The 14,984-nt window shown below is 46.9% G+C and overlaps 1 protein-coding gene across 1 annotated transcript in view; it reads right to left on the bottom strand.

The window, feature by feature from the left end:
- Nucleotides 1–618: 618 nt before the first annotated feature.
- Nucleotides 619–14,984, bottom strand: part of LOC109519075 (cadherin-10-like) — a 70,404-nt gene continuing 56,038 nt past the window's right edge. Inside the window, exons 8-17 of the mRNA XM_019875391.1 lie at nt 10,237–10,531; nt 7,974–8,093; nt 7,520–7,687; nt 6,526–6,707; nt 5,388–5,641; nt 4,291–4,427; nt 4,098–4,219; nt 3,388–3,496; nt 3,013–3,264; nt 619–1,835 (exon numbers count right to left, since the gene is read on the bottom strand). Coding sequence (XP_019730950.1) covers nt 1,345–1,835; nt 3,013–3,264; nt 3,388–3,496; nt 4,098–4,219; nt 4,291–4,427; nt 5,388–5,641; nt 6,526–6,707; nt 7,520–7,687; nt 7,974–8,093; nt 10,237–10,531 — 2,130 coding nt within the window. The 3' untranslated portion in view covers nt 619–1,344. The remainder of the gene's footprint in view (nt 1,836–3,012; nt 3,265–3,387; nt 3,497–4,097; nt 4,220–4,290; nt 4,428–5,387; nt 5,642–6,525; nt 6,708–7,519; nt 7,688–7,973; nt 8,094–10,236; nt 10,532–14,984) is intronic.

The raw sequence follows: 14,984 nt of genomic DNA on the forward strand, positions 1-14,984 counted from the left end.
CTCACGGGCCAAAAAAATAAATACCTGGACCACCGACTGAAGGATCTGCCGAATTCGTTGCCATTTGTTGTCGGTTTGGATCCTTTGGAACTGGAAAAAAAAAAAACCCACACAAAAAAGCTATCGTGATGTTTGCTCGGTTGGCGCTGAACCCTTTGAGGCCTCTTCCATAAGCAAATGGAAATTTCTCGTGGTAGGCTAGGGATGGTTAAAGAAGATTCTTGGGTTTCATCAAGCAAAGTTATCGCTAATGTGGGCCAGCGTTGCTGCTCCGACATCCCTCAGCTGCCGTTGGGGGTTGGGGGGGGGGTCGTCATGTGTCATGTTTTATTCCATGTGACTCGCAAATGCCTTTCTGACATCAAAAGCGGCATGTTCTGCTTAATCATGCGCTCACATGGTGCGTCCAGATAGAAACCCCGAGGAGAGGCAACCGCCTTTTTCCACCCTTCTCTTTTTAAAGCTCAGCATTGGCCACTAAGGTCCAATTAGTTGCAACATTTGTTGGACCTCATTAACGGCACTCGGGCTCAATCTCGCTTCTCACCGTTGACGATTTCGTTCTTAAGACTTCAAAAATCACAGAAATAAACAGCCAGCAGAAACCCAGTACGCAGTTTTTTTTTTCGTCATTTTATTATAAAAATAAGTAGAAAAATATAAATATAAAACAATATGACTCGGCCCTCAAGCAGCATGAATCCAGTGTTTTCCTACAACTTACACTTTCTGGTTACATGTTACGCCTACAGAATGAAATGACTTCAGTTTGACAAATTAACCGCACCAACCGTTCACATGGACATTGCTCGTCAGACAAATAATAGCAAAGATTATATAGAATGTTTTAAAAACACTTTTGTACATGTACAGTTTGCCTTGGAACGACTGGGCTCCCCAAACACAATCCGGTGCCATTAAACATTGAGAGTATACAATACTGCTATCGTTCTGCTCGGTTACAAAACACATTTCCACACCATGTTCACACAAAAAAACAAAAAACAACAAAAAACAAACAAAAAAAAAAGTCCTAAAGATCAAAAGGCATCTTTACTTATTATGACCGAAAACAGTACAACTCGGGAGAACTGGACTGTCACCGTCGAGTTCTAATCCCCGTTGGCCTTCAACGCGCGTGTGTGCAAGCACGTGCACGTGTGAGAGTCAAAACAGACAACTAGCGAACTAGCGCACTAGCTAGCGCATATCGGACATGAACAGATAATTAGCTTGATACATAGGTAGGCTGACGGTAGACTTGCTAGCTTCGCGGGCTAGCAGGACGGAGAGTGTGTCTGGCTGGCTTTGCTAGCAAACAAAGCGGTTGCGTCGGGCGCCTTTCTAGGTCTGTCGATCCGGGCTTCTCCCGATGTACATTTCTGCCAATTTCTTGAACTGCGGTCCCCAGCTGCTGAGGTAATCGTACTCCTGGTCCCCCTCGGTGGTGGCCGACTCCAGCGAACTGAGCGATTCCGCCAGCGAGCCGCTGCCTTCGTAAGCGTACGTGGCCAGCGAGTCATAAGGGGGCGCGGTGGGGTCGGAATCGTTCTCCTGAAGCCTCCCGTTAATGAAGTCTCTGACGTCCGCGTTATCCTTTATGGGTGATGTCCTCCGAAAGGAAAACAGCATTTCGGGGATGATGTCCCGGCGTAACTTGTTAGCATCCATCACCTCGGGGTTGCGTAGCGTCCCGATGTCGAAAGCCTGCGTGTCCTCCTCGCCACCGCCCTCGTCGTTGTAGCTCACCACGTTGTCGCGGACGTCATCTTTGGAGATGATCAACGGCTCTTTCTTCCTTTGCCTCTTTAGGGCCGCGAAGAGAACCACAATCACTGTACGGAAACAATGGGGAAAGCAAAGGCTAAGTGGTTAAAAAAATAAATAAAAAATAAAACAAATAAATAAAAAATCCAATAGAAATGCCCAACAATCAACACTTAGCAAACATCATGGAAGTTGTCATCTTTTAATTTGCTTTCGCGGGCCACTTAAAATGATGTGGCGGGCCATATCCAGCCCCCGAGCCTCAAGTTTGTCACCTGTGCTATATGACCTGAATAAAAGGTTTTTTTTTCCCCCCTAGCCCATGTACTTGTCGTTTATGGTGCGCATGAATGTTAAAAAAAGATATATAAAGCAGGGAAAGGTTAAGTGCATACATGCTAACACGTAGCGGGCATTAGCGAGCGCCAGTGAGCTAAAATGCAGAGCGGGAAAACGCATTTGCTGCCATTGATGAATCCGCCGCACAGCCTCAGGCGTTCGTCTCTTGTTATTAAAGATTCCGTGAGAAAGCATTTTCTTTCTTTCGCTTTGAATGGCGCGTTGACTGAGATGCACCTCGCTCCGAGGATACTTTTCATGCTGGCCGGCACGCAACCTCTCAAATCTCCTTTTTTTCGTTCTTTTGGCAGCAGCAACGCAGTCAGCATTTACCGAGTGAGAGTGGAAAAACAATCTCTGAATTTTCCACGAGCACGAGTCCTTCACCTTTTTTGTCCTCACTGCGGGCGGAGTGGTTGTCCATTCGCCTCCCGCCCGAGTGCTAATTACAATGCGGCGCACACGGGGTCGGATGGGGGCGGCGGGTGCAAGGTGGCTGTTTGAGTGGCGCCTTGTGATCATTTCTGACGTGACAGAGGGGACATCATGAGGAGGGCGCGCAAAATGCTCATGTCCGACAGGAGGACCCAAGCTGAGGCCAGCGCCATATTTTGTCAAGTGCGAAACACGGTTCGACGGCAAGGAGATGTGTACTAGACAGCTTGGATTATTGTTTGTATCAATTTTTATCGATTATAGTATCAGTTCGACGTCCCAACAACTCAAAACTCAACATGGGAAAAACGTAACGCATGGTTATGGCGCCCCCTGCAGGAACCTATTGGAAAATTTGGAGACGACAATTCCAAGACTCAGAGTTTCGCCATTTAAAATTGGCCTGTCATCTTCGTATGTTTGGCGAGAGAGCTTTTTACGATGGCGGTCGTCGTGCACGGCAGAACTCACTGAGCAGAATGATGACGCAGAGCAATATGGCCACCAGGGCGCCGGTGGTGAGCCCGTCGGAGAAGGGCAGCACCTCGGGGTTGCACGACTGCATGTTGCCGCGGCTGTCGCAGGCGCAAACGCGCACGATCAGCGTGCTGGTGCTGCTCTGGATGGGGTAGTCGTTGTCCGAGATGACCACGGGCAGAAAATAGACGCTCATCTCGCGGCGGCTGAAGCCCCCCCGCCGGGTCAGGATATTGGCGGTGTTATCTGCAGGAAGTGGGTGGAGAGCGCTGAATGATTAGCAACCTTTTGATAACCTTGTCGTCGAAAGTCTGGACTGCAAAATTTGATGTAAACGTCACATGACGAAAAAAAAAAAACGTTTCAAACCTTCCTGGTCACTTATGGTGAAGTTGGGATTGTCTGCCTTTATGCTGAAGACAAACTTGTGTCCGACGAGGGGCTCGTCTGTATCCACAGCACTGATCGTCTGAATCAACTGTTTGATAAAAACAAAACAAAAAAAAAAAAGGATCAATGTGAAGCTAGATTGGTGGATTAAGTGTTAAAATTGTGTCGCATGTGTTGTGTTGTATTATTTTGTTGTTAGGACGTCAAGATGGCGCCGCGAGAATGGCTGCCTTTAGAGCAGCTCCCATACTTTTAGTTCTTCTCCTTTCTTCCTTTCACAACTTTCCTGAATTTCTCCATTGTGGGACGAATAAAGGTTTTCTTATTCTTATTAAAATGATCGAAAGATGACAGGAAGCACAGCGATCTGCAAATGAGTTCATTAAAGAATTAGCCGCCTCTCGCTTGGCTCCGCTGTGAACAACAACGACGACAACTCTTGGATGGCGACACGGACTGTGCGCCGCTAACGCGCTAACGACGACAACAACCTTCTTCCTCTCTCTCAATGTCAGCGGTTTCGCTGCCAACTCGTTTGGTGCTTTGCCCAATGACAGTTAGGACTGGTGCTCAACTTTACTTTTTTTGCAGCTGGGCATGAGAGTCGGGCATTCGCAAGATTAAAATTGATGACGGCCTTTGAGCTGGATATATAAATGGCGCCCGTGAGTTTCGTATTCGCTACGTACCTGTCCGGCTTCGACGTTCTCGCAGACAAACGTGTCATAGGCCATGGCAAACTCGGGGGCGTTGTCGTTTACATCCAGCACTTTGATAAAAACCGGCACGCGGGCGACCTGCCTTGGGTTGTCTATCAACAAAGGGATCGTCATCGTCAGGGTTTCGTTCGTAGTATAACACAGCGAAAGTGAAGAGACGTACTCATTTCCGCAGCCATCACAGAGATGTTGTGCCATTTGGACATTTCTCTGTCCAAAGCTTTCCGGGTTGTAATGGTGCCATTTGACGAATCGATGTTGAAGAGCCTCTCGAGGTCGGTGTGACGATCGATGGAGTATCTAATGCCAATCCACCCAAAAATTCCATCACTGTCACCAAACTTTCAACCAATAACACATGCTCGAGCTTGCGCTTCCGAGGCTATCCGGGGACAACGGTTTTGTCATTGTACGCCGCAAGCGTCTTGAGCGTTATCTAGGGCCAATGCTTTTGTGTCGCGTGTCCAAAAAGAAAACAGCCACCAGGCTACGACGGCTGGTTTGTCACCTGGCTTTATGTTTTTTGTTTTTTTTTTGCTGCTTTTGTTATGCATTGTTCTTTTTCCTTTCTACCACTGTTCAGATCATGCAGGTTGAGCGGACAGCCGCTCCCGGTTTTTGCTGAGCCGAGTCAATCAATACCACTAATTGGAGCTGTTCACTATGCATGCCTGACTCACAGCCTTGTGGGACGTACACTGCGTCCGTATGCACTTCGCTGACGGTTGACTCAACTTTGAAGTTTTTCGACATACAACAGTGCATTGGCCCATTTAAAAAAAACTTTTTTTTTTTTTCCAGGCAGACAGAGCAATGTGTGGTGGCAGTCAACTCAGATTAACTCGGTTGACAATAAGAAGCACTTTGGCAATAAAAACTCCCGGTCAAAGTTGACTGTCACACAAAAATAAAAAGCTGAACTAGCTTCATGCTAATGCTAATTAGCATCTAGGTTGTGATGGCTTAACTGTTTAAGCGATAGAACGCACACCAATTTTGGAGCAGTGCATGTACAAATACAATATACCGCAATATTAGCCGTCATATGTTTATTATGAATACTAGTGCTGCACTGATGAGCTCAGAGGAGTTGAGATGATTCAATGCAGCACAGTAACTGAGATAAACCTGTCGTTTAAATGCCGCCACTTAACACTTCCAGGGACGGCGGTTACTACAGTGGACAGCTTGTCATGTTATCAGGTTACAGGGTGCATGAAAGGGTTAATGTTGGTTCAAGCGTAAACGATTGCCGCATACTTGACCATCTTGTTTTCGGCGTCAGGGTCCCGGGCAGACACCACGCCCACAAAACTGCCAGCGGCCGTGTCCTCGTGCACCTCGATGATGTAAGGGTTCCGGGTGAAAACGGGGGGCTCGTCCACATCCTCCACCGTGACCTTGACGGTGGCGAAGTCCTTGAACTCCAGACCCTGGATGTACCTGGCGTCCAGGTACGTGTTCCTCACCTCGACTCGAAACTCGTAGTCTCGCTTGCTTTCGTAATCAAGCGCCTGCGGATGAGAGGGATCAGCGTCAAGAAATCTCGCCGCAGGATTTGTAATAGAGGCACTTCGGAGTTTCCATTTGTCAGCCTTTATCTCGGCCGCGCTCTCAATTGGAAGTTACAAGTCGGAGTGAGGAATGCTGATCGGGAAGATCTAGGGGCGGACGATGAGTTTCCGGCAAAAGACTCCTTTTCTATTATTCATTTCAAAAGCCCAGGATAGCGCTGCTTTTATACGTCACTTTCCAAAGCAAATTCCGTCATTTATCCTCTCCCGTATGAATGAAGCTTATCAGGCGGGGCGCTCTCTCATCCAAAACGCTGCGATTGTGCGTTGGGAGGTTACTCTCTATGAGACGTGAACGCCGATAAAAGTTCCGTTAAATGAAAGCACACGGGGCAACACGCTCAGTTTCATGCCATCCAGGAACTTAAAAGGCGACAAGGTAATATTGCAGCCAGGAAGCGCGATAACGCGAGCAGATTTTGAAAAGTCGGGCAGCGGAGAGAAAAAAAAATGTGAATTAAGCAGATCTTCTTGTGGGGTTTAAAGCGTCTCAGGCACGCTAATCTGTGTGCCGCTCGACGTGTCGTGCCAGACTTTCCTCGCCGATGGAAAGCGAGCTCAGCGCAGATCATAGTGGCATAAAACGGGCGTGTCACACATCACAGTCACCGCAGAGTATTTTTATGACTGAAAAATCAGAAACGGAGTGTCACCCTCTTCATAGAATGACGTATACAAAACCGGCTCCTGCATTTGCAGTTTATCGTGTACGTTTTTAACAACAAACTGAATTTGAAAGAAGGGATGGGGAAAAAAAATGTGGCCGGGCCGGATTTGGCCCCCTAGCCTCCAGTTGGACACACACCATACAAACACAAAATCACCCTTTTGATGATGATGACGCCCTCTTGGGTGGCCTTGTCGGTGACGACGTTGAAATTGTCGTGGCTCCCCACCATGCTGTACTCCATCTCAGCGTTGCGGCCCACGTCGGAGTCGTCGGCTTTGATGCGGCCGACGGCGCCGCCGATCTCGGTGGATTCCGTGGCGGTGATGCGGAAGGAGTCTGAAACGGGTTATCGCGGCGAATCGTGTGATTTCCTGAGATGATCCTCAACCTTTCCGTACCGTTTGGGTCAGACTTGACCTGCTTTGACATTTGACGGCCGCCAAAATCCGCGAATAGTCGGTTTGTAAAATGACAATTCGGTGACCGCGAGTCTAATTCCGAACAAGGCTATCATGGCGGAATCCGAAAACTGTCTTGTAACCATCCCATGAACTGTCTGTGTTTCTGCCACATTTTCACAAGTTCCCGAAGAGACATGAACTGAATGCACTTTTACTTTGGAGTCAGCCAATCCTCCATTAAGCGTCTCCAGTTGGTCCAAAATGCTGCTGCTCGCCTCTCGACTGGTACTCGGAAGAGGGAGCACATAACTGCTACACTGTTACCCCTTTCTCTGGCTCTCTGTACATTTTGGAGTTCTTCTTAAGATCCTATTATTTGACTTTTGACTCAGCATGACTCAAACTTTGATTTTTAGTTGCACAGTTTTTGTGCTTTCTACTGTCTTTGTTCTTCATTTATTCTCACGAATTATATTTGCTCCATGTCCAGCACTTTGTATACAGCGGTGGTGGTTTTAAAGCACTCTATAAATACAGTTGAGTTACGTTTGAAGGGGCACGGGCGATCTCGAAAGAGTAAAACGGCAACGAATCATCGACTTAACATGCGCAGAGGTTCAGAGGTCGGAGAGTTCTTCGACACAGGTGCTAAATCGGCACTCCTAGAAACACGTACCCGCAACGTCGTCTCTAAAGCATCCATGACGGATTGAATCATTTCTGAAGGTCAAACGAGAAGATGCTTACGGTTGGCGAAGCGAGGCGGACTGTCATTGACGTCGGAGAGGGTAATGCCGACCGTGGTGGTCCCCGAGAGACCCCCCATCTGTCCGGCCATGTCCTTAGCCTGGATCACCACCTGGTAATTCTCCTTGACCTCTCGGTCCATGCCGGGTAGTGCCGTCTTGATGGTGCCTGAGAAGAATTAAAAAAAAAAAAAAAAAAAACCTCACGTCTCTGCCACATTCACTTCCCGGCTTTAAGTCGTCTTTCTCCTAATTAACTTTGTGTTTTAAGGGATGGATTTGCAGGGTTAGTGCCGTAAAACGTGTCTTTAGCGGTGCTTAAGAACCGGAGAAAGAAATCCCCATTCCGCGGGATGCTGTTTAATGTTCCGTGACACTCTTTTTAACGAGACCCTTTTTATAGACTGCCTCCGCGCAACGGGGGCTTTCACTGGCAAGGCGTCGCTCCTACGTACCGTTCTCAGAATCCACCGAGAAGTAAGGCTGTCCCTGCAGAATGCTGTAAACCAGCTTGGCGCTGTTGCCGTACGTTTGGTCGTCGGCATCCGTCGCCGTCACCGTGGCCACAGACGTACCTGTCAAAAGAACGGAAACGGCGTGGTGGTTGGACAATTGATCGAGCGTCAACATTTCTATGAGGTTTCTTGATTTTGAACTGTGACGTTGGAATTGCCGCTTGGTCCCACTCAACCACTTCAAACCATGAAAGGTTAAATTGCAGGACGTTTTTGTGGGTTCGAGGTTAGCAAAGTGGTGAAGATACAGACAGCATTGAATGTCTGTTTTTTTGTCTGGCAGAACTACACACACAAAAAAAAAAAACATTGCGATGACACACACACCCTGCAGTGTACATTGGAGCCACAAGAGGGCGCCTGGTGTTTCTTTCTTGGCATGTTAAAAGTGACCCCCCCCAAAAAAAAGGTATCCCGCTAGTCAGCCAGACTTCACCTTGCCCTTAAATAACCTTGTTAACAGGCTTCGAAATGTCGTCAATGCATAACATTGCAGTTTAATGATAACACCATTTTATTGGGCTTATTGCGGTGAAATGTCACGGTCGGAGCAGTAATGAAGGCAAAAAAAAATAAATAAATAAAATAAAAAGAGAGTAAGGGAAAGAGAGAGGTGTCCTTTTGCAGCTCCATATCCTCCACAAGGCCACGTCGCTAATGCCGTCCTTGGCATTCCGGAGACCTCCGCCGCCGCGTAGCATTCGGGTCGTTGGGAGTCTCGCCGCATACTAATGAAGCCTTGAACATCTGTCCCACTTAGTGCCAGAACTGACGTCTGTCGCTTCTTCACGGCCGGCTGACTTGATGAAGCGCGGTGATCAATCCCAACTATTTATTAGTCGGTCCGATGGCAAACCTCGACCCTGACCCATCTTTCCCCGGCAATCAAGAATCCCACCAAACAAGGCCTTTTGTTATTTGCAACACAGATAATTGGCTTTTGATTAACCCCCTGATTGCGCAATTGTATTCATTTGCGGACGTATAATTGACAATTTTTTTTTTTTCCATCTGGCATTGAATTATGCTTTATAGGCATAACGTTTTACATTCAGGCTATTTGGTTTATTTATTCTCGTAATGGAATGAAATAAGTGTGACCAACCAAATCGTTAATTGGAAAGAGTGACAATCAGAACATAAAGCGGGTGGAGCATTTATTAAAAAAAAAAAAAAGGAAAATGACAGGGCTTGTTGGGAATGTTTAATGAGGCAGACCAAACACAAATAAGTTCAATATTGCATATTGCATCACATGAAGAATAAACGAGCGCCACCGCGGCGGCTTTGTGTTGTTTATCGTCGCAATTTAATGAATGAACACAAAGCGAATGGACTGCTGATCACACGCGCCGCCTCTCGTCCTCCATTCCGCTGGAAAACACTTCAAATGTGTATTTCTATTTCGGAAAAAGCATTTGCACATTCTTTCTATGAAAGTGCAAAAATGTAACACGCGCACACTAAATGATTCTCATCAAAGTCTTATGGGGGAAAAAAAAACAACAGCAGAAGCTCATAATTTATCGACATGGCACTTTATGTAGCTTAGCGCGATGACTAGCAACTTTTAGCACTAGCAACTGTATCGAGTATGAACTAGTTTTGATTTCATTTGTCTGTCGAAATGGGACGAATTTAACACAAAGTGCTGTTTTTTTTTTCTTTCTTTGCCAGGATGTATCTTAATTTGAGTGAAACTTTTAGGTCCAACCCGATGCCAACTTGTTGACTTTAGCGTCATATTAGCAACTGCAAATGGAGCGTCTTGATGAACTTGTTGCGAGTATTCATTTTTGTCTTAAACACTGAGCTTCATCAAATCAACTTGTATTGTACTTCATTAACCCTTTCGCACACCCTGTAACCCGATGACGTGACAAGCTGTAGTGGCCGCTGACCCCGAACGGGCTAAATAGTCGCTCAGATGACTTTTTGTATTTAAGAGGCTAATTTTGTTTTTGGTTGACTTTTAGCGACGGCTATTCTTTGCCATCTATGTTGTGCTTGCATATGATACTAGTTCGGATTTGTGGTCAAAACCAATGCTGGTTGTTTAGCGATATTAGCAATTGCTACGCCACTGCTACGCTACTTTGGTGCGAATGTCTCTGGTCTGTGTCTTAATTCAACAGCATCTAAGCTTCCATTTTTTGCTCCAGCTCCTTCATCCAAAACATTTGTGCATTTCACACCCACTTACCGACTTCCGACATCTCCGGAACGCTGGCAAAGTAGATGTCCCGCTCAAACTTGGGCGCGTTGTCATTGATATCGTGGATCTTGATATTGAACTCGGTGTCGGGTTCCAACTCTTCGTTGGTGGTGCGATCCAGGACTTTGGCGTGGAGCGTGTACATGGATCTCTCCTCGCGGTCGAGCCGCTTGGTGGCGTGGATGTCTCCCGACTTTTCGTCGATCAGAAAGAGCGTGCCGGCGCCGTCTCCCGTCAGGACGTACTTGACGGTGCCGTCGTCTTTGTCCATGTTGGAGTGCAGCTGGGAATTAGACCGAGAGGACTTTTGATATCGACAGAGATAGAAATATTTCAATTTTGGCGTGTTTTATTTTATTTTTTCCTCCTGTTTGGAGAAGAAGCGCCCTTTGTGTGATGACTTCACCTCAGCGGTCAGGCCGCAGAGCATAACTTGCGCTTCAAAGCCGCACTCAAAAAGGTTTTTAAGCGTATTTCTTTTCACTCATTTGCAGCACTCGACCATTGAAGTCATTCATCCTTTTGTGTCAGACGACCACGTCGGAGCCAATCGATGCAGCAGCGATTTTGGGGGGTGGGTGGGGGGGGGGGGGGGGGGGTGCAGTGGAGGCGCCACTTTAAGCGCACATTACGTCCCATAAAGTCCCGCAGAAGAGCTTTTTATGCTCCACTTCTCCTTTCTTCTTTTTGAGCAGGAGCAAGGCTCAAATACATCTCCCTATTTGGTCACATTAGCACATCTCGCTCAAGGACACGGAATGCTACTTCTGGGAGCGTGTTTATGACTGAAGACAGGGGCGATGAAAGATTCTAAGACGGGGCATTTGGAGCACCCCCACCCCCCACATAGATCACGAAAAAAAATGACAGAAATTCTCTCCCTTTCACGTGTCCCAAATTTCCCGTTCTTGTATTTAAACCAAGTCTTCAAAAATCCGATTTTAAAGCCTAACACGGGCTTAAAACCATTTTATCGGTCTTAGGATACAGCTTTAAAATTAAAAATCTTGAAATTATTATTATTATTGTTATTTTATACTTTAAACCACAGGTGTCAAAGTCAAGGCCCGGGGGCCAGATCTGGCCCGCCATATCATTTTATGTGGCCCTCGAAAGCATGTCAAGTTCCATATTTCGCTAAAGTCTGAACCAAAATTTCAAACTGTCAGATGTAATCCACAATAACAGTCATCATTCTTGACTTCTGATTCCAAATCAAGTTATCCATCAATTTATTGTGCGCCGTGCATGTAATATGTGGAGGTGATTAAACATTGATATGGTTTCCCAAAATTCATTACGGCCCATTAAGGGAAACCGTAACTACAATGTGGCCCGTGACAAAAATGAGTTTTAACCCTTTCATGCACCCTGTAACGCGATAACATGGTAAACTGTCCACTGTAGTACCCGCTGTCCCTGAAAAGGTTAAATTCTGAAGCGGGTGATGTGCAAAAAATTTGGTGTACACTGCTTCTAAATTCCTTCCCAAAGTTGGACAAATACCTCAAGTGGAGTTTGTTAAGTTAAAGACCCCTGGCATTCATCCAAAGGTTTTCTTCAAATCAAAATGGCGGTCGTTTGAACTTTTTTGTGTCCCCCCCTACTCCCGATTGAAATCCGATTGACATACGCGCACCTCAGTTTAATTGTACCCAGTTGTCATTGTCATGACAGAGGTCCTCACAACTTCCAATTTCTCTTCCCCAAAACGGGCGAGACATACTCAAACGTCCCGCCGACTTCGGTGACATATTTCACAAATCGTCGCATTGGATTTATCTTCCGAATTGCGCGGTTGAGGAACGACTTGAAGCTGACCCGCGGCTGCAGCAGTGGCTAAAATTAGTCACCTGTGACCGATCCGTCACCTTCTCGCAAAGGCGGGTGACAGATGTTTGATTCTGGCACATTATTACTCGCGCAGCTATTTTTAGAGAGCTCGTCCAGCGCGTTTAATGACATGTCGTCGTACGTCGCCATACGACTTGTTAATATTAATGGCGCCGCGCTGTGAGAAAACCAATTATTTGTTCGCCGGGGAGAAGATTGATGTCAACAGTTCAAGTTGGGTTTAGATGCGTGGAATGTGTTTGTAAACTTCATGGGGATCAAAAGATTCCGTTACTGGGCCATTAAAATGGGTTGAAAAATATCGCCCCGTGCCGGCCGGAGGTTCCACTCGCGAGATTTACGAGGCCTTGGAGAAGCGAAGGTTGGGCTTGTGAGTGACAGCTTTACGCCGGTGAGCGGTTCGCGGGAATTTGTTTGCATCTAAATGGGCTTTTCCATGTTCGCGCTTGCCATGAACCGGCCCGAAACCTTGTTACGACCTGCAGGGCGGCGCGCGACAATCAACTACCCAGGACAACATTTTTATCGTTCTTGTCGACAGGAGCTCGTAGCGTTTTCCATCAGCTGTCATCGGCTTATTTCCATAATGGGAAGTTATGGCGGCAGCCTGTTTACGGCCTAATGTTCTGTATCTTCACCAACATGGAATTCGATAGGCGGGCAAAAACAAATGCTTGAAAAGAAGGATGGTGGCCATTTTGACGTTTCCTGCCAAAGATGAATTTATGCTAGCGCTCTGGACCAATCGCTACCAAATTTGAACCACAAAAACGAGAGAGCTGTAGGATGCTAAATTGTAAAACGATTGTCGTTCCACTCATTGGGTTTGACATTTGTGCTAATTAATGAACGTCTCCAAAATCAAACATGGGGGGGGAGTATTGTGTTCTTGCTACATTAGCTAGCCTTGGTTGCGCATCCCAAGCAGGCAGGATGGAAGAAATCGTCGAGCACAAGCAACACGTTGCATCCTCTTACAAATGCTGACATGATGAAGCGTCTCCACGCCGCTTGAGCAAAATCAAATGTTTACATTCGGTGGCTCCGCTTAAAACAGAAGCGCAAAAAAAAAAAAAGAACACCTTTTCATGGCCGTGCAACACAAGCACAGAGGAGAGCCTTGATGAGTGAAATTGCCTCGCGCAAACACTGAAGAATTGTCTGCAAAGCAAGGAAATCGTTGGCAATCCTTGTCAGCCCTCCCGCTCCGTGTCGCTCGCTGCTGCGCCGAGGAGATAGCGAAAACAGAATGAGGACGGAATAATTACTCTTCCCCGCTCCGCTCTCGCTCTGTCTTCGCCGTTAAAACACTGCGGCGTGCGTGCGGCGCCTTTTTCTTGCAGGTTCCGCTCGGACCTCGCCGTCGCCGTCGGCCGCTTTCTTTCTATTCCGTTTCTTTCAAGTGGTGAGCGAGGGCCGCCGCTTACATCTCAAGGTTGGCCAAAAAAAAAAATAGGAACACAGCTAAAATGAAATAGTAATAATTCTTATGAAGGCAAGGGTTTTATGAGGCAGGGCACAATGGAAGGTGCCAGAGCCTTAATGGGATTTTGCTCCCCCGCTCGCGTGAAGTTTGTGGATGTATTGCTCAGCGTTGCGAGTGTCTGCCGGCTTTAGAAGTGCGCTGCCGCAGCCGCGCACGGCCGGCCGTGGCTCTTATTAGCCGCCCCTGTGAATGTCACTTCAAATAGGATCGGATGGGCTTAACGCTTTCCAAGCCGCGCGCTGCCGCCGCATCGCTGCCAGGGGGGGGACGTGCCAGGCAGTAGTGGGGTACAAAGAGTACAAATACTTTTTGCGACTCGACCACACTAATGAGGAACAGACGCCCGAAGATGGCGGCATGAGTCGAGTGGAAGATAAGGATCAGGGTGTGTCTCAAAATAAAAACTCATCCAATCGTGTCAATCATTCTTAATAACACTTGAGAATATTAAACGGTTCTAAGGAACGTCAACAAGATTGGTGACTCGGGTCTTCTCGCTCATCTCTCCCTGGTAACTCTGAATCCTGCTCAGCGTGTCGAGTTGACTAATGACCGCCGATATCTCGAGCACGGGGAACTTTTCTCGGTGCAATTCAAGAAATGTCAGCGTGTCCCTGTGCTCCAAAAAAAAAAAAAACATTCTGTCTCCTGATTTGCTTGAAATTGGCTGATCTCGTCGCCAGCCAAGGTTTTGAAAAAGAAATGACTGGGACTGATTGATATCTTTTTTTCCTTCTGCCTGGTGTCACTTCGGAAACACGTTTTGCCGAAAAGCGTTCATGAGCCTGAGCTATGCTAGCCCTTAAAAAAAGCGTTTTGGGGTTTTTTTTTTGGCTTTATGTAATTGTGAGTCAGTTTTTTTTGTTTGCGTTTTGGCAGAGGGTCAGATGCGGTCAGATTTTATTTGGCACAAGCGCCCCATCCCGCAGTCCTCCGCCACGCGTTCCTACGCTAGCAGTTTTCTGTTGACGCATAAAATCTTTTGCTTGACGTGTCGTAATCTAAGCGGTTGGAGCAAGTCCGAAGAACGTGAACACCGAGTCGGTTCACTTGACCAAGCAATACTTACGAAACCGAATTGATAAGGGCGATCCTGTCAGCCAAAGCCGGAAAAATTAATTTATGTTCAAATTCAATCATGCTACAGGCAAACCGTCAAACAACTACTTTGTACATACTGCTTCGTATCTATTTTTCGATTCTTTGTTTTAAAACTACTTCTGGGGGGTGGTGGGGAGGGGGGCTGAAAAGCATCGCATTCCTTTTTCTTTCGATGGCATTTGATTGCTCGCAATCAAGAAATTAACCTTTAAAGCGAGCGCGTGGAGGCCGAGTCACAGGATTTGATTGAACGCGAAACAAACAAGGCCTCCCGTCGACCAATTGCCAAGAAATG

The sequence above is a fragment of the Hippocampus comes genome, unplaced genomic scaffold (genome assembly GCF_001891065.2).
Source record: "Hippocampus comes isolate QL1 unplaced genomic scaffold, H_comes_QL1_v1.1 scaffold25, whole genome shotgun sequence".
Classification (NCBI taxonomy): Eukaryota; Metazoa; Chordata; class Actinopteri; order Syngnathiformes; family Syngnathidae; genus Hippocampus; species Hippocampus comes.